The 23,551-nt window shown below is 38.9% G+C and overlaps 1 protein-coding gene and 1 pseudogene across 2 annotated transcripts; one reads left to right on the top strand and one right to left on the bottom strand.

Annotated features, from left to right (window-relative positions):
- Positions 1-1,020: 1,020 nt before the first annotated feature.
- On the top strand, positions 1,021-23,236 carry LOC148122814 (neurobeachin-like protein 1). Of its 2 annotated transcripts, none has more exons than XM_087903890.1 (4): positions 1,021-1,179; positions 18,617-18,708; positions 19,124-19,281; positions 23,152-23,236. In XM_087903890.1, the coding sequence occupies exons 1-4, from the start codon at positions 1,159-1,161 to the stop codon at positions 23,166-23,168; spliced, it is 288 nt and encodes a 95-aa protein (XP_087760016.1). In that variant the 5' UTR covers positions 1,021-1,158; the 3' UTR covers positions 23,169-23,236. The 2 variants fall into 2 exon arrangements, 1 of the variants encoding a protein (XP_087760016.1); XR_015737385.1 differs by having other exon boundaries at positions 1,033-1,179; positions 19,176-19,281.
- Positions 5,052-13,471, bottom strand: LOC148122815 (low-density lipoprotein receptor-related protein 12 pseudogene; annotated as a pseudogene).
- Positions 23,237-23,551: the final 315 nt, after the last annotated feature.

Here is a 23,551-nt window from a genome sequence, read left to right as displayed (position 1 = left end):
GAAAACTGAGTTTTATTGAACACTTGCACATTGACAGGGGAGACGAGGGACAGACAGGGCATTTTCACATCTTATAAAGCCACATTTGTACTTCATATCGTAGAAAAGAGTTTGCAAGTACACATTGTAATAGCTGACTCAGCACTACTAAGAGTTTGTTTGTTTTGGTGATCCAGGGGAAGAATACAAGGTTTTGTGACCTTGGGAATACACTGCACAGCTGCACAGCGAGCACAAGAGACACACAGAGAGAAGCTGCAGCACTGTGACTCTCAGAGGCAAGGCTGACCACCTGATCAGAGCAGGAAGACTAAACTTTGAAATGGTTGTCTGCCTCTGTTTCCATTTCATTAAAGACAACTGGCTGGAAATCAGGAGGCAAATAGAGGATGCTAATCTGTTGTCTCCTCAGATCACAAGGTTTCTAAATAAAGTGGCTTAATGACTCAATCCCTGTTTTCTACTCATTGGTGTTTGTTGTGACAGTTTAAAGGAACTCTGCATTTTGGTGACAGTATCACACAATCTACTTTCACCTTTTGATAGCCTAGCTGTGGTATAGTCTGCAAAGCTTAAACATTTATTCTGTGGTTCTTGACAAGAAACGTTTGTAGATTTGTGATAGATGAAAATAGAGGGTGGAAGGTGACTCAGTGGTTAGGCCTTGCTGCTCATCCAGAAAATGTCCCTGATTCCCATGTCCGAAGGCTTACAGCCACCACTCCCTAGCTCTGGAGGGATCAGACATTGGTCTTTTGGCCTCTGAGGATGCACAGACACACGTGGCACAAGGACACACCACACACAACAAAATGGGACATTAGTTGATTTTTAAAATAAAGGTCATGAGGGTGAAACTCCCATGATGGCATTCATAGCTTTATATTTATTTATTTATTTATTGTTTGATTGATTTAGTGTGTGTGCTCTTTTAGCCAGTGCTCTTAACGTCTGAGCCATCTCTTTAGCACTCCCCCCACCCCGTTTATTTTTAATGATTAAAATTTAAACAGTGTTTACCATTTTGCTACCCCACTTGATTTTTTGAGTATATAAAACATTGTATCCATACCCAGTTAAAGAAGAAATCTTTGAAGATCATGCAGTGAATTTATGACATCTTTCATATTGGCCACAGTGCTAATCTGACTTCGGTACATGTACTCCAGTACATCAATAGTAAGTCACTCTTGTTATGTTTTGGATGTTGCCACTGATTAGTTTGAAAGTTTAGTGGAAATACCCTTGACTTATACTGCTTTGTAGAAGAAATGTTATGGACTGTGTCTACTTACTCATCTGAGTTCAAAACTAAATGTTAGGGATTAAAATCTGAGTAGAAGCTTCTATTTTAGCAGGTGGATCCTCTCATATTTGTTGAACATTTGGTAAAACTCTTGGTATTTTTTATTTTTAATAGTTTTTTTCTTAAATTAGCAAGTATTTATGGAGTGTGCTCTAATGTTTTAATACATGTACACATGAAATAATAAAGCCAGGCTAATTAACATACATATTCCCTCACACAATTGCTTTGTGATATGCAGTTTGTTTTGTTACCAAATGTTTCAGATATAATTTTTCTTACATGTATTTCCAACAATAGGATTTAATTGCATTGTTAGAAATATGGCGACTTATAATAGACTTGTTGACTTCCGTAGTTCTTACACAGTATTCCTGTTCTCTGAAGATTGTTACACTAGTGCATGTGACCACTAATTCAAGTTACATGTAGTCTGAACATTCTTGCTTTCAAAACCATCTCCACCTAAGGTCAAGGATTTGATTGACATATAGCTCTTAAAAGTTAAACATTAAATTTGAACAGCTCTAATCTAGTATCTGATTTTTTTTCAAAGTTTATTAAATTATGAAAGTTTCCATTTCCGCCCCTCCTCCCAACACCCTTCCACTTCCCCCACTCGCTCCTCCTCCCTCTCTATCCCTAAGAGCAGTCAGGGCTTCCAGCCCTGTGGGAAGTTCAAGATCCTCCCCACTCCCTCCAGGTCCAGGAAGGTGAGTAACCAAACAGACTGGATCCCAAAAACCCAGTACATGCAGAGGAAACAAGTCCCAGTGTCATTGTCAATGGCTTTTCAGAAAGGCTCCGGGCCAGCCACATTCAGAGAATCCGGCCACATTCAGAAAATCTGGTTGGATCACATGCTCGTTCAGTTCCAGTCCAACTGGCCTTGGTGAACTCTCATTAGATCAGTCCCCTTGTATCAGTGGGTGATAGCACCCCTCGCGCTTCCAAGTTTTTTTTTCATGTTCTTCCTCCTTCTGCTCCTCATTTGGATCATGGGGGGCTCAGTCAGGTGCTCCAATGTGTGTCTCCGTCTGTATCGCCATCCATCGTCGAATGAAGGATCTATGGTGATAGGCAAAATCTTCATCAGTATGGTTATAGGCCAAGGACGGTTCAGGCACCCTCTCCTCTGTCCAGAGAACAATCTGGGGATCTCTCCTTGGACCTGGGATCCCATTTATAATCAAGTCTCTTGTAAACCCTAAAATGACTCCCTTAGTTGAGATATATTCTTCCCTGATCCCATCCTTCCTCCCTCCCCCCATATCAGTCCCCCGAGTTTTCCCCATTCCTCCCCTACTCCCTTCTCTCTAACCCTCTCCCCTCCCACCCACCCCCCCATGCACCCAAGGTTACCTGGGACGTTTGTCTATTTCCAATCTCCAGGAGGATAAGTACATGATTTTCTTCAGGTTCACCTTCTTATTTAGCTTCTCTAGGATCTCGAATAATAGGCTCAAAGACCTTTAATTATGGCTAGAATCCACTTATGAGTGAATACATACCGTATTCCTCTTTTTGGGTCTGGCTTACCTCACTCAGTAAAGCGTTTTCTATGTCCATCCATTTGCATGCAAAATTCAAGATGTCATTGTTTTTTACCGCTGAGTAAAACTCTAGTGTATATATGTTCCACACCTTCTTTAACCATTCTTCTATTGAGGGGCACCAAGGTTGTTTCCAGGATCTGGCTATTACAAATAGTGCTGCTATGAACATAGTTGAGCAAATGCTTTTGTAGTATGATAGGGCATCTCTTGGGTATATTCCCAAGAGTGGAATTGCTGGGTCTTGAGGGAGGTTGACTCCCAGTTTCCTGAGAAACCGCCACACTGATTTCCACATTGGCTGTACAAGTTTGCATTCCCACCAACAATGGATGAGAGTTCCCCTCTCTCCACATCCTCTCCAGCATAGGCTATCATTGGTGTTTTTGACTTTAGCTAATCTGACCAGTGTAAAACGGTATCTCATAGTTGTTTTGATTTGCATTTCCCTGATCGCTAAGGATATTGAGCATGACCTTAAGTGTCTTTTGGCCATTTGGAGTTCTTCTGTTGAGAATTCTCTGTTCAGATCAACACCCCATTTTTTAATTGGGTTAATTAGAGTTTTATTGTCTAGTTTCTTGAGTTCTTTGTATATATTGGAGATCAGGTCTTTATCTGATGAGGGGTTGGTGAAGATCTTCTCCCAGTCAGAAGGTAGCCTTTTTGTCTTACTGACGGTGTTCTTTGCTTTACAGAAGCTTCTCAGTTTCAGGAGGTCCCATTTATTCATTGATTCTCTTATTGTCTGTGCTACTGGGGTTCAGCTTAGGAAGTGGTCTCCTGTGCCTATGTCTTGTAGACTACTTCCCACTTTCTCTTCTATCTGGTTCAAAGTGGTCAGATTAATGTTGAGGTCTTTAATCCATTTGGACCTGAGTTTTGTGCATGGTGATAGATATGGATCTACTTCATTCTTCTACAGGTTGACATCCAGTTATGCCAGCACCATTTGTTCAAGATGCTTTCCTTCTTCCATTTCATACCTTTAGGCCCCTTGCTGAAAATCAAGTGTTCATAGGTTTGTGGGTTAATATCTGGGTCTTCTATTCGATTCCATAGGTCGACTTCTCTGTTCTTATGCCAATACCAAGCTGTTTTCAATACTGTAGCTGTGTAATAGAGTTTGAAGTCAGGGATGGTAATGCCTCCAGAAGTTCTTTTATTGTATAAGATTGTTTTGGCTATCCTGGGTTTTTTTGTTTTACCATATAAAATTAATTATTATTCTCTCAAGGTCTGTGAAAAAGTTAGATGGGATTTTGATGGGGATTGCATTGAATCCATAGATTTCTCTTGGTAGAATTGCCATTTTTACTATGTTGATCCTCCCAATCCAAGAGCAAGGGAGATCTTTCCATTTTCTGGTATCCTCCTCAATTTCTTTCTTCAAAGACTTAAAGTTCTTGTCAAATAGGTCTTTCACTTCCTTGGTCAGAGTTATCCCAAGATATTTTATGCTATTTGTGGCTATCATGAAAGGTGAAGTTTCTCTGATTTCCCTCTCTGCTTCTTTATCCTTTGTGTATAGGAGGGCAACTGATTTTTTGGAGTTGATCTTGTATCCTGCCACATTACTAAAGGTGTTTATCAGCTGTAGGAGTTCTTTGGTAGAGTTTTTGGGGTCGCTCATGTATACTATCATATCATCTGCAAATAACGAGAGTTTAACTTCTTCCTTTCCAAATCGAATCCTCTTGATCCCCTTATGTTGTTATATTGCTATTGCTAGAACTTCTAGCACTATATTGAAGAGGTATGGGGAGAGTGGACAGCCTTGTCTTGTTCCTGATTTCAATGGAATGGCTTTGAGTTTCTCTCTGTTCAGTTTGATGTTAGCTGTTGGCTTGCTGTAAATAGCTTTTATTATATTTAGGTATGATCATTGTATCCCCAATCTCTCCAACACCTTTATCCTAAAGGGATGTTGGATTTTATCAAATGCTCTTTCAGCATCTAGTGAGATGATCATATGGTTTTTTTCTTTCAGTTTGTTTATATGATGGATTACATTGATGGATTTGCGTATGTTGAACCAGCCCTGCATCTTTGGAATGAAGCCTACTTGATCATAATGAATAATTTTTCTAATGTGTTCTTGGAATCGGTTTGCCAGGATTTTGTTGAGAATTTTTGCGTCGATGTTCCTGAGTGAGATTGGTCTGTAATTCTCTTTCTTTTTTTTTCAAGGCAATAAAAAAAATTATTTTAATTTTTGATACATAATAAAACATTTTAGTCAGGTATTCCTGACGGCATAACAGGACAGATACACAAGACCTCAAACATGCTTTAAAATGACATTCAGCAAAGTATTCAAAATGTAATAAATAGCAATAATCACACACAAACACATCTTCATACCCAATCATTAAGCTACTAAAACAGACAGCTAAAGAATAAATAAACAAGAATTGACACTAAAAAAAAAATAGTAAATGGGGTTTTGTAATTCGCTCTACTTATAGAGGGGGGCAATCTGAACAACTTGATTTGCTTTTCAAGATTACAGTGGTGACTCCCCTCCCAACCCCAATAATAAAATATACTGGAAAAAAATCATTCTTACAACAATGCAGTTTTTAAATACAACAAATAAATATGAAACCAGCAAAGCAAGTTCAAGTTGTAATAAAAATGGTCCCCCACCCCCCAAAGCTATGGAAATATAGTCACTGTGGTAGCAAATGATAGCATCTAAAGTGGTAGTGCCTGGGCACCAAGCTCATCTGAGACCTTTGTAGGACTCTAGTGCAAAGCCCGAGGGTCCAACTCACGCACACCCCTGTCCTGGAGAAAGACATTACCGGGTGGAACTTAGCATGTACAATGTCTGTACACAGTTTATAAAGTTCCCCAACTCACGCACACCCCTGTCCTGGAGAAGGACATTACCAGGTGGAGCTTAGCATGTACAATGTCTGTACACAGTTTATAAAGTTCAAAGTTTAATGCATAGTAGAGTATCTTCATCCGCTTAATTCTGTCCCTACATCAAGATGAAAACAGAAATATCTTGGGATTTTACCATTTGGTTTGTACCATGTGAGAGTATTAAAGTCAGCATTAGAAAATCTATAAAAGTTTGTTTTCTGACAGCAATTTATCTAACTCTACGCAAATTTTACATCATTGTGTGTTAAATGTAAGAGGAAATTCTTTTCCCTTTGACAGGTCCATATGATGAAATCCAGTAGCAGACAACGTTATGCAAATAAAGAGGTGATTGCAAGGGTTTTCTTTTTTGTACATTAATAACCTTAGCATCTAGTATAATAAATTACATAGTGTCAAAGCGCATAAAGATTCAATTAAAAGAAGGTACTATTTTGTACAAACAAATCTTTTAACATAAGATAGATAAAAGACTGGGAATTAAAGCAGTCATATTTCTACTATTAAACTAAAGTACCAGGATTTAAAACAAAACAAGTAAAAACAGATGGAAGGTGACTGAGGAGTACCAATACACAACGCATTTTTAGCTGCTAACCCAGTGAACTCCAGCTCACAGAGTTACACGGAGTTTAATTTAACAATGCAGGCTAACATACAATAATAATAATAAAAAAATCACCCTGCATCTTTTCATTTTAAACTAAAACTAGTTTAATTGTGAAGTTACAAAACAATGAGTGGATATTGCTCCAGCTCGCGGTCCCCCGGTGCTCCGTCCTAGCAGAGCAGCAAAGCCTCGTCGTCACTCGTTTCGCTCTTCACCGTTGCTTCTAAGCAAGTGTCTGGGATCTGGGCGGTGTGCACGATGCCACAGCGCTCGCAGGGGCCATCGCGGTTACTGGTTCTGACTCCAGGGTTCGGGGCACTGGAAGGCTGCCTAAGCCCTTGTACTTGGTCTGAGGCCAGATCAAGAAGCGGTCGGGAGCAGTCACTGGCATCAACGTCTGAAGCTCCATCAGAAACTGGAATTAGCATTTCAACATCATCGTCGTCTTCTCTTCCACGAGCCCCGTTATCAAGCTGTCTCAAAGGACTCTGGTTCTGATTTGTGGAGCTCGACCGACCTAATGTAAACCGTACCCAGCGCAGGCCCTGAGTCATACGACTTAACGCACTTGTGAGCTGGTGGCGGGCTGGGCTCACACTAGGGGCTTCCACACCTGACACATCCCTTCCGTCTGCATGGCCACCTCGGGTGCTCTGGGTTGATGAATTTCCACCGGTTCCCACCGTGGTTTCCACGGCTGTCGTGGGAGGGACTTTCTGGGGCAAAGGTGCAGCACCCCACCAGACGCTCCCGGCGTATCCCTTCTCTTGCTTTCTGTGTCTGTGTCGTCAGACTCCACGGAAAACAGGCCTCTGTGAAGGTGACTCCTTTCCGTTTCTCTGCTGTTATTCTGACTCGGAACAACCTCGTCTCCGTCTGCCGAGACCAAAGCTAACGATCCCGAATGACGCGATCTTGCAAAGTTAAAAATACGATTCCAAATGCTGCTGGATCTGCCGGTCATAGGAAGCCTGATTGAAGTGAATCCCAGCTGAGACCGGACAGCCAGCCTCAGGTTTTCTAAAACTGAAGCCTGATTAGGTGAACAAACGGGAAAATCCTCCACGGGTGGGATTAAGCCCTGAGCGATCAGCTGTCCATAGGAGGGAGGGGCTTCTCTTCGCAGCAGCTCCGCCTCCACTCGGGACAGCTGGGTCTCAAATGACCTGCGTTCAAACATCCTCAGAGAATAGAGCTTGCAGGTGCAGCCCAGCGCAATGACGAGGAGCAGGCCACAGATGAGGCTCCCGATGACGGCGGCGGTTATGACCCTGGTGGGCACGATGACCGGGCAGTTCTCCTCATCGCTGCCATCGCCGCAGTCATCCTGGGAGTCGCACACCCAGCTTTCAAACACACAGCGGTTGTTTTTACAGTGAAAATTCCCTGGCTGGCAAAAGAAGCAGTTTTTTTCATCAGATCCATTCGGGCAATGGTTTTGGTAGTTGCAGCGGTCAGAGTGAGGATAGCAGACACCATTTCGAGAAAATGGGAACTCTTCCTTTTGGCACATGGTACAGTTGACTTCGTCCCTCCCGTTCGGGCAGTGCCAGTAGCCATCACACCGCTGCTGCTCCGTGTAACACCCCCAGTTCCCTCCGCAGGGGATCTCCCACGGCAGACAGAAGCCGTCTACTTGGTAAGTAGCGTTAAAGCCCCTTGCCGCATTCACTTTGTCGGCGCAGAAGTGCACCCTGATCTGTCCCGAGGAAGAAACGACGGTGAGAGGAGCGTGGGAATTGAAAGCGGTTAGCACGCGCAGGAGCTTTCGAGGGTTCTCCTCCAGCCCGTCATATATTTTGACATAGTCACCGTAACCAGTCCCATCAAGTTTAAAGTCCGTGAAGCGGAGAATGACCTTCCGATGGTCGCCAGTGTCTATCAGCCAGGTGCAGTTACTCCCGGGAGGGTAGAAGTCTGGGTAGTTGGGAGAGTTGAAAGTGCCGTAGAAGTATTTTAGCCACTGTCCACACGTCGGCACATCGCAGTCGATCTCGTCCCCCAGGTCCAGGCAGTCAATGTTCCCGTCACACTTTAAGGACTCGGGGAGGCAAGTGTAGACTTTGGTGAAGCGGGACAGACACTGGAACTGGTTGTAGGCGCAGGGCTGGAAAGCAGCCGCTGTTGGGGGGCTGGCGTCTTTGGCGCAGACCTCCTCGTCAGAGCTATCTCCACACTCGTCCATGCTGTTACATTTCCAGGCCTCTGTGTTTCTATTTTGTTGATTTCAGCCCTCAGTTTGATTATTTCCAATCTTCTACTTCTCCTGGGAATGTCTGCTTCTTTTTTTCCAGAGCTTTCAGGTGTGCTGTTAAGTCTCCAATATGTGCTTTCTCCGTTTTCTTTAATTGGGCACTTAGTGCTATAAACTTTCCTCTTAGCACTGCTTTCATTGTGTCCCATAGATTTGAGTATGTTCTGTCTTTATTTTCATTAAATTCAAGGAAGACTTTAACTTCTTTCTTTATTTCTTCCTTGACCCAGGGATGATTCAGTAGTTGACTGTTCAACTTCCACACGTTTGTAGACTTTCTGGTGTTAGAATTGTTATTGAATTCTAGCTTTATTCCATGGTGATCCGACAAGACACAGGTGGTTACTAATATTTTTTTGTATCTATGGAAGTTTGCTTTGTTACCGAGTATGTGTTCAATTTTCGAGAAGGTTCCATGAGCTGCAGAGAAGAAGGTATATTCTTTCCTTTTTGGGTGGAATGTTCTATAGATATCTGTTAAGTCCATTTGATTCATTACCTCTAGTAATTCTCTTATTTCTCTGTTGAGTTTCTGTCTGATTGACCTGTCCATTGGTGAGAGAAGTGTGTTGAAGTCTCCTACTATTAGTGTGTGTGGTTTGATGACTGCCTTGAGTTCTAAAAGTTTTTCTTTTACATAAGTGGGTGCTTTTATATTAGGGGCATAGATATTCAGGATTGAGACTTCCTCCTGATTAATTGTTCCTGTTATGAGTATGAAATGTCCATCTCCATCTCTTCCGATTGATTTTAGTTTGAAGTCAGTTTTGTTAGGTATTAGAATGGCCACGCCCGCTTGTTTCTTAGGTCCGTTTGCTTGAAAAACCTTTTCCCAACCCTTTACTCTGAGTAGATGTCTATCTTTGTGGTTGAGGTGTGTTTCTTGTAAACAGCAGAATGTTGGATCCTGTTTTCGTATCCAATCTCTTAGTCTGTGCCTTTTTATAGGTGAATTGAGTCCATTAATATTAAGTGATAATAATGACCAGTGGTTGTTGATTCCAGTTATTAATTTTTTGTGTGTGTGTAGTAGAGTTTGTGTGTTTCTCTTCTTTGAGTTGTGGTTGTGAAGGGTCGCTAAATGTCTGGGTTATTGTAGGCAGTGATGGCAATGTTGGATTCCTTGCGTTGCGATTTTCCTTCTATTACTTTCTGTAAGGCTGGATTTATGGCTACGTATTGTTTAAATTTATTTTTATCCTGGAATATTTTGTTTTCTCCGTTGATAGTGAATGATAGCTTGGCTGGGTATAGTAGTCTGGGTTTGCATCCACGGTCTCTTAGTTTCTGCAGTACATCTATCCAGAATCTTCTGGCTTTCATGGTTTCCATAGAGAAGTCTGGTGTAAGCCTGATAGGTTTACCTTTATAAGTTTCTTGCCCTTTTTCCTTTGCAGCTCTTAAAATTCTTTCTTTAATCTGTATGTTTTGTGTTTTGATTATTATATGGTGAGGGGATTTTTTTTTTGATCCAGTCTATTCGGTGTTCTGTATGCTTCTTGAACCTTCATAGGAATATCGTTCTTTAGATTGGGAAAGTTTTCTTCTATAATTTTGTTGAATATATTTTCTGGGCCTTTGATCTGCAGTTCTTCTCCTTCAATCCCTATTATTCTTAGATTTGGTTTTTTTATTGTGTCCCAGATTTCCTGAATGTTTTGTGAAGAGAATTTGTTGGATTTGCCGTTTTCTTTGACCAGAGCATTTATTTTCTCTATGGTATCTTCAGAATCTGAGATTCATTCTTCTTTCTCTTGTATCCTATTAGTTATGCTTGATTCTGTAGTCTCCGTTCATTTACCTAGGTTTTCCATATCCAGCCGGTTCTCGGTTTGTGTTTACTTCATTGTCTCCATTTCAGTTTTCAATTCTTGAACTTTTTCCTTTACCTGTTTGATTGTTTTTTCTTGGTTTCTCAGGGTATTTTTCACGGATTTACTTATGTCTTCAAACTTTTTGTTATATTTCTCATCTATTTCTATACTCATTTCTTCAAACTTTTTGTTATATTTCTCATCCAATTCTTTAAGGGAGTTATTCATATCTTGTTTAAGGGACTCTATTGCTTTCATAATGGCACTTTTTTCCACTTCTTCTGGGTTAAGGTGTTCAAGTCCTTCTATTGTAGGGTCCTTGGGATCTGGTGTTTTCATGTTGTTTTTCAGATTGTTGGATGAGGTCTTGCCTTGGTGTCTGCCCATCTCTTACTTCAAATGCTCTCTATTGGAACTTCTGGTACTGGGTCAGGTTCCCTTCTTGGGCAGAGACTTCACTGACAGAATGCCCACCTTTCCTCAGGCAGGCTATTGAAGCACAGGCACTCCCTCTTTCTGGGATGCGCTTACAATTTTATGGCCCCAGGGGAGAGGGAGAAATATAGGAATTCCTACCTGGATGGGAGCTGCAATGGCAGGCGGGAAGGAGGGAGCCAGCACTGCAGGGTGACCTGGGAGTCTATGGGGTCAGAAAAGCCAGCTCTCCTCCTCACCCGGACCCTGCCAGGGGCCCCAAGCAAACTCACCCCTCCTATGGCCCTCTGCTAGAAGTCAGGGCCCCTGCTGGTCAGGAATGTCGCTGATCTGGCACCTGGTCTACCTGTCCTCAGGGAGGCCTTTTAAAACCCAGGAACTGCCTCCAGCCGGGATGTGCCTACAGCCCAGGCCCAGCTTGCAAGGCAGCTTAGCTGGGGAAATTTTATGGCCCCAGGGGGAAGGGAGAAATATAGGAATTCCTACCTGGATGGGAGCTAGGATGGCAGGTGGGAGGGGGGAGCCAGCACTGCCTCTGTTTGTTATTCTTGTCTTTGAAGTTCCTGTTCATTTACCCAGATTTTCCATATCCAGAATTCCCTTGGTTTGTGTTTTCTTTATTACCCCTATTTCAGTCTTCAAGTCTTGACCTATTTACTTCACTTGTTTGATTGTTTTTTCTTGATTTTCTTGGGTTTCTTTGAATGATTTATTAATTTCTTCCAATTTTTTGTTTGTCTTTTCTTCTGTTTCTTTAAGGGAGTTTTTTTGTTTCCTCTTTAAAGGTCTCCATCATTTACATATAGTTAAGTTTAAAGACGTTTTCTTCTTTTTTTGTGTTAGGATGATCAAGTCTTCCTGTTTTGTTTTTGCTTGGTTCTGGTGTTACCATGTGGTTTTTTAGGTTGTTGGAGGAATTCTTGCCTTGGTGTCTACCCATCTCTTCCTTCAAATGAGGCTTTATTTCTTTGTGTCTTGGTCCAATCTTTGGAGTGTTTGGGAGTTTTTCTTGGTCTGCTCTGTACTGTCTGTGTCTGTCTCAGAAAGCCTCTGAGGTCTCTCTAAGCCTGCTTTTTTGGTCTTCTCTCCTTGTTCGCTCTCTTGGTCCTCCCACTTGGTCCCCTTAGTGTTGTAGAAAGCTCTTGGTCCCCTCAGTATTGTAGCAAGCTCTTACTTAGTTCATAGGCTGGGTGGGGCAAGTAGCTTAGAGGGTCCAGTAGATGGAACTGGTTTTGGGGAGCCTACCTGCAGGACATTCTTCTACTGGCTGGCTAGAAAAGCCAAGGGATTTGGGGAAGCTGTTTTGTCCCACTGTGGAGGCCCTAGAGAGTGGGGTGTCCTGTTGCGTGGCTGTTCACTCACCTCTCAAGTCCCCTTAGTATTGGAGCAATCTGTGTTTCAGAGTGCAATAGAGGTTGCAGGAGTATAGGCGTGTTTGTCTCGTTTTCATTCTAGTTGGTAAAAATTATCACAAAGTGATAGAGGGGCAACATTTTGAAATGTGCCATAAAGTAGGTTGAAAATCAGTACTCATTAATTATGCTTTTTAAAACAGAGTCATTTGTCCCAGGCTCATGTTTTTTTTAAATTAAATTTATTCATTGTGAATGTTTTGGCTACTTGTATATATACGTACCACTTGTGTTCTTGGCGCTGTGGAGGTCAGAAGAGGCATTGGATTCCTTGGAACTGAAGTTTGTGATTGTGACCCATCATTTAGGTGCTGGGGACAGAGCCCTGATCCTCTTATGTAGCAACAAGTGCTCTAGCCCAGCCAGGGCTCTTGATAGTCCTGTCTTATCCTCTCTAGTACTGATGCTTTTGGGATGTTTGATCTTTTTCTGTTATTTTTGATATTCAGATTACATTGAAAAATTAAGTGGCGCTCATAGAAATGGAGCCAAAATTTAGTTCTGATTCTGCTTTTGATCTTAAGGACCTCAAATTTGCTCATCTATTATATTTCCATTTTCTCATCTGTCAAATTGGAAAAATAAAGTAACTTTTATTTATCTCTCAAAGTTGTTGAGGAAAAATAAATTTGTTTTATTGACATTTACATTAAAAGTAAGAAAATGTTATTAGTATTTTGTGTCATAATTTCTGTTGGTCTTTATATTTACAGTCAAGGGTAGTTTTTCTCTCTTTGGTGATAATGAAACTGAGCTAATAAAATGTTTTAAGTTTTAATCTTAATTTTCAAATTGCCTTTTAAGTAAGCATAGTGCTTAGTTATTTTGAATAATAGTATGACTTTTTATTTTCCCTAATTCTAAACCAACTTTGTTTGGAACCTTTGTGATGCTTCATTTCCTGATGTTGCCCTTTGTCCTTCTAAATCTGGAATATGACTGAAATAGTTTTGCAGTGAACTCAGAGTAAAGTTCCTTTTCAGAATAAAAGTTTTTGCTGTATAGTAAAAGTAGGATTTAATGGTGTTTTATTTAGATAAAAAGTAATGTAATTTCTCTTATTTGGATTTTGAAAAATTGTACTGGTGGGTTTTAGCTATGTTTGTTTCAGGTCCTGGATACTTTACATCAGAAGACCTGGAGCTTGCCTTTAGGAAACGAATATTACCTCTGTGGTTTTGTCTGTGCTCATCATGTACTACTCTTTCAGAATGTTAAAATGGCATGAAAACTTTTTATTGTTGGCCTGGTCGTGGTGGCACACATCTTTAATCTGTACGTTCAGGATGCATAAACAGATCTCTGAGTTCAAGACCAGCTTGGTCTACATGGAGAGTTTCAGACGAGCCTGGCTGTCTGAAAAAATTTGAGACCCTGTCTCAAAAAAATCACGTTTTGTTAAAAATTCTTTTGATTATCTAAAGTTCCCTAGTAGTTGATAGCATATATAGCACTTAATCTATGCTTTGGAAACTGATACTTTTGCAAAGTTAACTAGTATAAGATTACTAGGTTTCTAGGTGAGCATTTTGAGTTTTTGGTCCTTGAGGGATATTCAGGTACTTCAGAAGTAGATATGGAGTTCCAAAGGGAGGTTTGTGCTAGAAATAAATATTTGAGAGTTATATTAGAAATTATCTGTACATAAGAAGAAGAGGGTAAAAGTCAGGACGTTTTGGACCTGAAGAATTTCTGTTAGCAAGAGAAAAGTCCAATATTTTCATGCATTAGACATATAATAATATATGTTTAGGAGTTTGAATGGGAGACTAAGAGTGTTGGTGCCTCAGAAAGAAGAACGGTTTATGAAATAGTCCAGAAGAGTAAAATATAGCATTCAAGAAAAGCATTTGGAAGGGTGGGTGTAGTGGTGTACATTTTGTACATTTAGTACTCAGGAGGCTGAGAAAGGAGAATTCTGAGTTCCAGAACAAAATGAAAAACTAGGGCTGAGGAGGAGGCTCAGAGTCGGACGTTCTTGTTTTGGAAGTGTAGATGCTAGAGTTCTGGTATTAGTGCACATCTGTAATCACAGTTTGCTACAGTGAGATGAGATAGGAGTTGGAGACAGGTGAACCAGTTAGCCTGTGCTCAGTGGTGAGTAAGAGACCCTACCTCAAGCGAGGTGGAAGGTAAGGACCTTTATATGGATGTTTGGTACACACACACACACACACACACACACACACACACACACACACACACGAGTCTCTCTTTCTCACACTCAAAAAAATTACTCCTCCAAACATTGTGGAGATTGTTGGTAGTTTCAGTAAAGCAGTCTAAAAAGAGTGATAATGAAAGATGTTAAAAATAAAAGTTCTCTACTTATTTATTCATTTAATTGTATTAGGGAATGAATCCAGGCCCTCATGCATGCTAAACAGGAGCAGTACTATTGAGCTACAAACCCCTTGTTTTTCTCAATTTTGATATTAAATTCAGAATTAAATTGGTTGCCATGCTGCTTTTATCGTTTAAAAAGATTTCCTTTTGTTTTTTTTTCTTTTTTTTGCATCAAACTGGTCAAGAATATTGGTCTGTCTACCACATTTTGGCATCTAGAACATTGAAATAATTTGAAATTTCCAAATATCCTTCTGTAATTCTAGAGTGTATGATGTAAGGAATTTATTGCTCTATGAATTACATTCTCATAACTTTGTGTAACAATATTGTTTACTCCCAAGATGATTGAAGTATCTAACAAGTGAATATGAATAATACAAACTTTAAAGATTCTTACTTGTAAGTTAGGCATCCCAGAAACCAACCTCTAATAGTTCTCTGAAACTGCAATTTTAGAAATAAAGCTTTACTCAGTTATTCTGTTTACATGTTGAGTTGCCCTTGCTACAACTTCTTTTCCCTTACTGCAAAATTACATGACAAATTTTCTGTAAGGGAGTTGGTGGCAGTGGCACACACCCTTAATACAAGCCATGGGGAAAAATGCAGGTAGATCTCCAAGTTCAAGGCAAACCTGGTTCCACATAGATATAGGTCAGTCATGACACTCTGTTTAAAAAAGCCAAAAAACCTTAAGCCCTCCAAAACCACACAAAGGTTTTTTTGTTTTGTTTTGTTTTTTGAGGCAGGATTTATCAGTGATTTTGGAGCCTGTTCTGGCATTCACTTTGTAGACTAGGCTGACCTCCAACTCAGGGATCCACTTGCCTCTGCCTCCCAAGTGCTGGGATTAAAGGTGTGCGCCACCATTGCCCAACTTAACAAAAGTTTTTACTGCAAAGTAATATATTGAAATCAAGAATCCATTCTATTACAGTTCACTTTCTTGATCACAATTATTCATATCCCTGCTATATGTAAAATACACTTTTTTTATCTCCGTAACTTAAAACCTCCTGTATTTATGTACGTAATCTTGAACTAGGATCTTGTGATGACACAGACAGACATCATCAAGTCCATTTGTGACTTCTCTTGATACTAAAGTCTAATTCAGAAGACACCATCAATATATGTCCACCACAAAGCCAACACAGAGTGTTAAAACTAAAATGGGAGCGCCACAGTAAAAATTCAGGGAAGGGAAGAATGATATGCACATAAGTAGTAGTTCATGGCAACCCTGAAAACCAAGTAATCCCTGCTCCTTCTACCTCCAGAGAAACTGCTATGGTTTTGTACTGCCAAGGTCACTCTTTTATTTCTTCTGCGTCTGTACTCTTGGATATTCTTATTTTTGTATAATTTTCCTTTTTGTCTTTGTTTTTTTGAATCTGAAGTGGGTATAAGAGTCTGCTTTTTAGATTTGAAAGTCATTCAAGATGATGAATGTTCTGCTAAGTCTGCTTCTGGATCTCTCTTGTCTAGTGGTGTTGTCTAATACCTCCAGTGTATACTCTATTGGAATTAAGGAAACTGCCTGTTCCTTATTTTAGTATTAAAGACTGGGTTTTTCCACCATTGAAGACTCTGAAGCTAAGACCCATATGTATGGCTTTGCATATGGCTACTTTTGACTTGGGTCAGTATAATTTATAATGATAGCTTTTATCTCTAGGTCTTCTGGTGCTGTTTGCATTATGGTGTGTTTGTCACTGTTAGAATATACCATGAGATTGTTGAGTATAATTTTGTATGAAAACATTGAGATTCAGATATCAGGCTATTCCTAAACTTCAGAAAAATGATAATTGGGTCGTAGATTTTATGTGTTTGTTGTTGGCATTCAGTAGTTAACAATTTTTTGCTTGTTTTGTTTTTGCTTTTTCAAGACAAGGTTTCTCCATATCCCTGCCTGGCCTGGAACTCACTTGCCTTTGCCTCCTGAGTGCTGGGATTAAAGGTGTGTGCCACCACTGCCTGGTGTCATTTTATCTTTTTATTCAATTGGTATGTTGTTATTGTTCTGTTTATTTTTATTTTTGTTTCTTGAGATGGGGACTCACATTGTAGCTCTTGCTTGCCTGGAACTCAGTATTAGATCACACAGTCCTCTAACCTTTGCCTCCTGAATGCTGGGATTTAAGTATAGGTGATATTGAGTTGACCGTAGCGCTCTTGAAATACTCACTATATTTGTGTGTTGTGTTAGTAAATGTACAAATAGGGAGGTAAGACCATGCTGTGGTGTTTCAGTATACTGAACTTAATCACAAGAGTGACTAATAGGTAATCCTCTGCTCTGTTGGAAAACTGGTAAGGAGAACTCTGAGTGATCATATTTTTATTGTTCTATACTGAGGAAAAATAATACAATCACGGCTGTTTCTGATTTTGGGCTCCTTTTTATGCCCCTTAACAGCAAAGTGTAGTTCATCTACAAATTTTTCCAAGCTGTAAGAGATACTATTATTTTGTATGCTAACATTTTTATAGCCTTGACTTGATGGTTCCTGACTGAACCCATCCTTTTCTTTCTTTAACCTACTAAATCCCTACCCCTGCTTGCGTGCATGGTTCACAGCCAGTATGGTGTAGTAGAATGGGCACCTGTTGGATTCATGTATCTTTGCAACACTATAGTTTTTAGTTTATGACTTTGGACAAGTTATACATTCTTTTGTAATCTCTCAAATTAGGAAAACCAAACCCTTTCTGGATAGTGTAAAGTATAAATAAGAAAATAGATTAAGGCCAGACACTGGCACACTCCTTTAATCCCAGCATTTAGAGGCAGAGATGGGTGGATCACTGTGAGTTTGAGGCCAGCCTGGTCTACAGAGCAAGTTCCAGGACAGGCTCCAAAGCTACAGAGAAACCCTGTCCCAAAAAGCAAAGCAAAACAAACAAGCAAAAAAAGATAAAGGTTAAAAATGCCTGCTGTTCCAGGCCTTTTTCAGTAAATAGAGGATACTTTTTAGTTGCAGGGTTTCTCTGTAGCTTTGGGGCCTCTCTTGAAACTTGCTCTGTAGACCAGGCTGACTTCAAACTCACAAAACCGTTTGCCTCTGTGTTCTGAGTGCTGGGATTATAGGCATGCATCACCACCGCCCAGTGAGGATACTTTTATACTTCTTAAATGAAACAGTACCTTTCTTCTTTGTGATTATTCAGTTTCCTAGGAGAATTCTGTGCTTTCCCAACACTTGGTAGTTCTGATCTTTGGAGTCAGAATAAGGGCTTAAAATGTAGAGTATTGGTGTAGAATTTGAACCAGATACTAGAGAGTTGATAAATAAAATATGAAGAGAAATGCATTAATTTTTTACTTTGTGTGTGTGTGTGATTGGTTTGTGCCTAACTTTTACCAAGAAGTAACCCTCTGCTTATTTTTCTTTTAAAGCAACTACTAAGGAGAACCCTGGGTACTTGTATTTTTGGAGTTCTAGCCCTAGTGGGTAAATAAATGAATAAATAGACAAATAACATTCTAATTTGAAACATAAAAAGCAAGTAATAAGTATTAGAAAATTTCTCATAGTACTGTTCTTTGTCTAAAATATTTCTATCTTTTGATTTCTCTTGTGAAGTAGATAGTAGTAATTTATAAGCTGATTTTGAACCAATATAGTAATAGAAAAACAAATCTTCAAAGGTCAGCAATTGCTATCTATTCTGGGAACATTCTTTGAGATTCTGGATTATAGCATAATGCTTTTATTTTAGGAAAACAAATAACTTTGCTAGTGATCCCTTTGCCTTAGATCAGTGCTTAAGCTATGATGTTTAATGATTAAGTGTTTATACTCCTAAATTACCTGTTGAAATTTGACTGCCATAAAGAAGTGTTGAAGAGACAAAGGTGAGGGGGATGCTCAGATTACAGATGTGATCCTGTGAATGGCTATTGTTCCCACTTAGGTAATTACTTAGGTGTGAAAGCATTGCTTTTCTGACAGATAATATTGTGATGATCTTCTAATTTCAGAAAGATCCAGATTACCTGAGACTACGGTTGGACAATTTTGTTTTAAGTTATGAACAATTTTTAGATGTTGACTTTGAAAAGCTTCCTACCAGGTATGTAGAAACACTGGTTTATTACCATTGGGTGAGATTATTAATTTTTTGGCAAAAGAATTTTATTAATCTAAGACCAGCAGCTTTGCTAACAGCTTGATACTACTACATGACCGTGTTCACATGACAGATATTGCACAATGATCTTAGCAGTCTTCCTGGGCAGTATTATACCAGGCTCTTAGAAACCTCTTTGCTTTGGTGAGCTACTATCCTTTCAGTGGTCTGACACTAGCTATTCAGTTCAGCCCCAGATTTCACATGTGCGAGATAGAATCCTCCACAAGACTGTTTTTACTTCAGGTGGAAGATGCAAATCTTGACAGTCAGCCACTCTTGAAATTTTGTTATTGTATTTAATTAATTAATTATCCGTCTTAAGTTTCAACACTATCTCCTTGCCCATATCTGACAGGGTAGATGATATGCTTCCAGGAATATCTTTGCTTTCTGATAATATTCTTCAGGTTCTGAAGATCCAGCTGCTACATTGTGTTCAGAAAACAGCTGATGGGTTAGAGGAACAGCAACAAGCATTGCCAATTTTGCTCGTCAAATTATTATTCTTTGCAGGTATGTGGTATAAAAAAGTAAAAATTTTCACATAATTATTACCAAAACTATAATAATACTTGTTAGTGATACTTGTTTGTATGATTCTTTAATGGTACCACAGTTTGTTTGTTTATTTAACTATACTGAAGGATATATGGTTGCTTCTAGTTTGTGACTGTTATTTATAAAACTTATAAATATTTGTGTCCTGGTTTTATATGGATAATTTTCAACCCATGTAGACAAATACCTAGGAACAATAATGCTGTATCTCATGGTTATAACATTATCATAGTCAATGAATGAGGATTCCTGTTGTTCCCCATTTTCCAGTTTTTATTTCATGTTCATTGGTGCTTTTGCCTACATGCATGTCTGTTTGAGGGTGCCAGATCTCTTGGGATTGGAGTTATGGACAATTGTGAGCTGCCATGTGGGTGCTGGGAATTGACCCTGGGTCCTCTGGAAGAGGTGCTCTTAACTGACAAGCCATTTCTCCAGTTACATTTTTCAATATTTGATGATGCCAGTTGTTGGCAGAGGCTGCTTATTTATGCCTGGCCAACCAGACTCTAAGTAATCACACAAAAACTGTATTAATTAAATCACTGCTTGACCTGTTAGCTCTAGCTTCTTACTGGCAAGCTCTTACATCTTAGATTAACCCATTTCTATTAATCTGTATATTGCCACGTGACTGTGGCTTACTAGTAAGGTAAGGCACATCTGTCTCCTGTGGGTGGCTACATGGCGTCTCTTGATATATCTTTCAGCCTGGCTTTACTCTGTTAAGCCATTGGCCGAAAACAGCTGCTTCTTTATTAACCAATGGCAATAAAACATATTCACAGCATACATCAACTCCCTTTTTCTGTCTAAATAAAAAGGAAGGATTTAACTCTAACATAGTAAAATTACATATAATAAAACAGGTTTCAAGCAAGAATTACAGTTAAAATATTTATATCTACTTTATCTTTTATCATAACTAAGGAAAACTGTAATTATAACTTTTTTCAAATAATACAGTATCTGTGTGATTATTTCAGGGCTGAGCATCCAGGAAACAAATGAACAACCTCCACCAATAGTCATTCTTTTAGCTTTTAGCTATTGCAATAGGTGTCTAGTATTTTATTGTTGTTCTTTAATGATATAAAATATTTAACATCTTTTTTGAGACTATTCATAATGTTTTTTGGTGAAGTACCTATATTATTCTTGCCAAATTTTAAAATTGGATTGTGCTCTTATTTTGATAGGTCTGTAAATATTTTGATATACAGGTTTTTTTTTTCAGATGATTGGTAGATGTTTTTTTTTCATTGTCTACAAGTTGTCTTTTTATTTTCTTAATACTGAGGCACAGAAGTTTTTAATTTTAGTGAGTCTCTTTTGTTCCCCCAATGGATTATGCTTTTAGTTTTTTTATCTGCAAAGTCATCAGTCAGTCTAAGAGACCTTAGATTTTCCTTCTGAAGTCTCTAAAAATGTTGCTGTATTTTGGGGCTCTTCCAAAGGACCAGGTTATATTCGCTTGTATCCACAGCACCTACATGGCAGCACACAACCATCTGTCACTCCAGTTGCAGGGATTGTGATACCGTCTTCTGACCTCTGAGGGCACTGGACAACAGTGGTACCCAGACATACATGCAAGCAAAGCACCTATACACATAAAAGGAAAAATCAAAACAAAGCACAATACTACTGCAATTCATTTCACTTATCTCTAAGCTATAGCTACTCAATATATGTTTGGTGTTGTATTGAATAAACTATTATGTTGGATCTGTTTAAAAAAAGTAAGATTGTTACACAGAGAAACCCTGTCTCAAAAACAAACAAAGTTTAAGTTCATTTGGATTTTGTCTAATTGTGAACATGACAGTGATGACACTTAGACTTTCAGTTTGGATCAGAAACTGAAAGTCCTTCCTTATTTAGATCCATTTGTTTTATTTTGTTTGGGAGAATGGGAGGCAGAGGGGAAGGAGGAAAAGAATGAAAAGAGAGTAGTTCTGAGAATAAAAGAGGACATTAGAATGGGATTAAACAGAAGCATAGGTGGCACTAGAGCTGTAGTCCCCAAACTGGCAGTTGTTATGTTTGGTCATTTTATCAGTTGATGGACTCATTTTATTAATTCGTAAGTGCTCTTTTACTGCTTTGTCTGTGCCTCAGAGGCATAGCCTTAAAGGCTTCTGCGGGTACCACCCAGATAGGCTATCCCTATTAAACATAAAGAAGTGTTCTCGCTATTTGTAGAACTGTAATGATAACAAAGAACAGTTCAATAAAAATTTACCTATAGGTCCATTTCCCCTGGACCTTTCTCTTTTCCCAGCACTAATTCTCATATAACTTTTAAAGTTGGGCGTTTTAATCCCAGCACTCGAGAGGTAGAGGCAGGTGGATCTCTGTGAATTGAAGGCCAGCCTTGTTCCTGAACAACTAGGGTTCTGTTACACAGAGAAACCCTGTCTCGAAAAACCATAAAAAAGAGTCATTTATAAATATTTGTACATTTTATTACTTAACTGCTGAGAGATAATTCACAGGTCATGTAATTGACCCACTTAATAATGTCATTCATTTTTTTAAACAAAAAAATGTATTTTTGCTACAGTCAGTTTTAGAACTTATTAATCAGTTTGTAAAGACATTCAGTTTTGTTTTGATTATAGTATATTTGGGGTGTGTGTGTGTGTGTGTGTGTGTGTGTGTGTGTGTGTGTGAGAGAGAGAGAGAGAGAGAGAGAGAGAGAGAGAGAGAGAGAGAGAGAGAGTGTTTGGAAGAGTTGGTTGTCTCCTGGTGTTCCTGGGATTTAATTCAGGTTGTCAGGCTTGGTGGCAGATGCGTTTACCCTATGTGCCATCTTTCCAGCCCCAACAATGCTGAATTTTTAATCTCTTAAGAAACTGCCAAACTGTTTTCCAGAGTAGGTATTAGAATTTAAAATCCTGTCAGCTTGAAGGTTTCATTTTCTGTATATCCTTGCTAATACTTACTGTCTTTTCTGCTTTTATCTTTCTAATGAATCTGGAAGTGGTTTTCATGACTGATGATGTTGCACATTTTTCATTCTACATATTATTTATATGTAGTACATTGTCGGCTACACACAGACTTTTAAGTTTAAAACAATGTATATGTGTGTATGTACTTGTGGTAGGTGCTTACAAAGGCTAAAGGACATCAGATCTCCTTGATCTGGAGTTACAGATGGTTGTGAACCAGCTGATGTAGATACTGGGAGCCAAACTTGGATTCTATGAAAGAGCAGTATATATTCATAACCACTGAACCATCTCTGGTTCCTGCACAGAGAATTTTAACTATTCCTACATTAGAGAAACCACTAAGGTGTCATCGTTTAATTTTTTAAGGTGTGAAGTCTTATTAACTTTTCCTGTTCTGTGAACATCTAGATTTTAAGATAGAAAATTTTTTATAGATAACAGTGTCTCAGAACAGAAAACTTTATTAGTCTATTGCAAAACTTTTAACAGTAATGTCAAGAAAATATTTAGGTCTCTTAAATTAGCTTAGTATATGTCACAACTAAAGTCCTTAAGGACTCTCTACTTTAAATAGAATATAATGCTATGTCCTCTTAGAATATTTAAAGATGGATCCCCCTTGTGTTGTGGGATTTCTGATACAGTTTACAAAATAGGACATAAGTCAAAATAAAGGAGCTAAAATTCAGAAAGTAGAGTAAAATAAATAATGGGACATACTTGAATAATGGCAATGCTCTATGCATTATTTTCTTTTTTAATATCATTAATATTTTATTTGCCAATATCTGTTCTCAGGATCCACGCTGAATATACTAGCAACATATTGCTCATATATAATGCATGTTATTCTTTTATCTCCTAGGAATTTATCAAATGTAGAAGAAATTGGGACTTGCTCCTATATTAATCATGTTATTACCATGACAACACTGTATATTCAGCAAGTAGGTGTGAATACATTCCTTTTTATTGCTTTATTGAGACTAACTAGGTTTTACTTTTTTTGTTTTTTTAATATTGTTATTAACCTTGCTAAATGTTTTCAAAGAAGGTAGTAATTGAAAAGACAAACGATTTTATAAATCTTGTATTTTATTTTTTTAAAAAATAATTTATTTATTTTTAGTTCATGTACATTAGTTTGCCTGTATAAGGGTGTTGGAGCTCTTGGAACTGGAGTTACAAACAGTTGTGAACTGCCATGTAGGTGCTGAAAATTGAACCTGGCTCCTCTGGAAGAGCAGCCAATGCTTTTAACCACT

This window comes from Myodes glareolus, chromosome 3 (genome assembly GCF_982192425.1).
Source record: "Myodes glareolus chromosome 3, mMyoGla1.1, whole genome shotgun sequence".
In the NCBI taxonomy this organism is placed as follows: domain Eukaryota; kingdom Metazoa; phylum Chordata; class Mammalia; order Rodentia; family Cricetidae; genus Myodes; species Myodes glareolus.
This window is presented reverse-complemented; position numbering and strand designations above follow the sequence as displayed.

Coding starts and splice junctions, on each gene's coding strand:
- LOC148122814 (XM_087903890.1), top strand. CDS start 1,159: ATGTACTCCAGTACATCAATA. Junction 1,180..18,616: donor TGTACTCCAGTACATCAATA/GTAAGTCACTCT, acceptor TTCTAATTTCAG/AAAGATCCAGATTACCTGAG. Junction 18,709..19,123: donor TTTGAAAAGCTTCCTACCAG/GTATGTAGAAAC, acceptor CATATCTGACAG/GGTAGATGATATGCTTCCAG.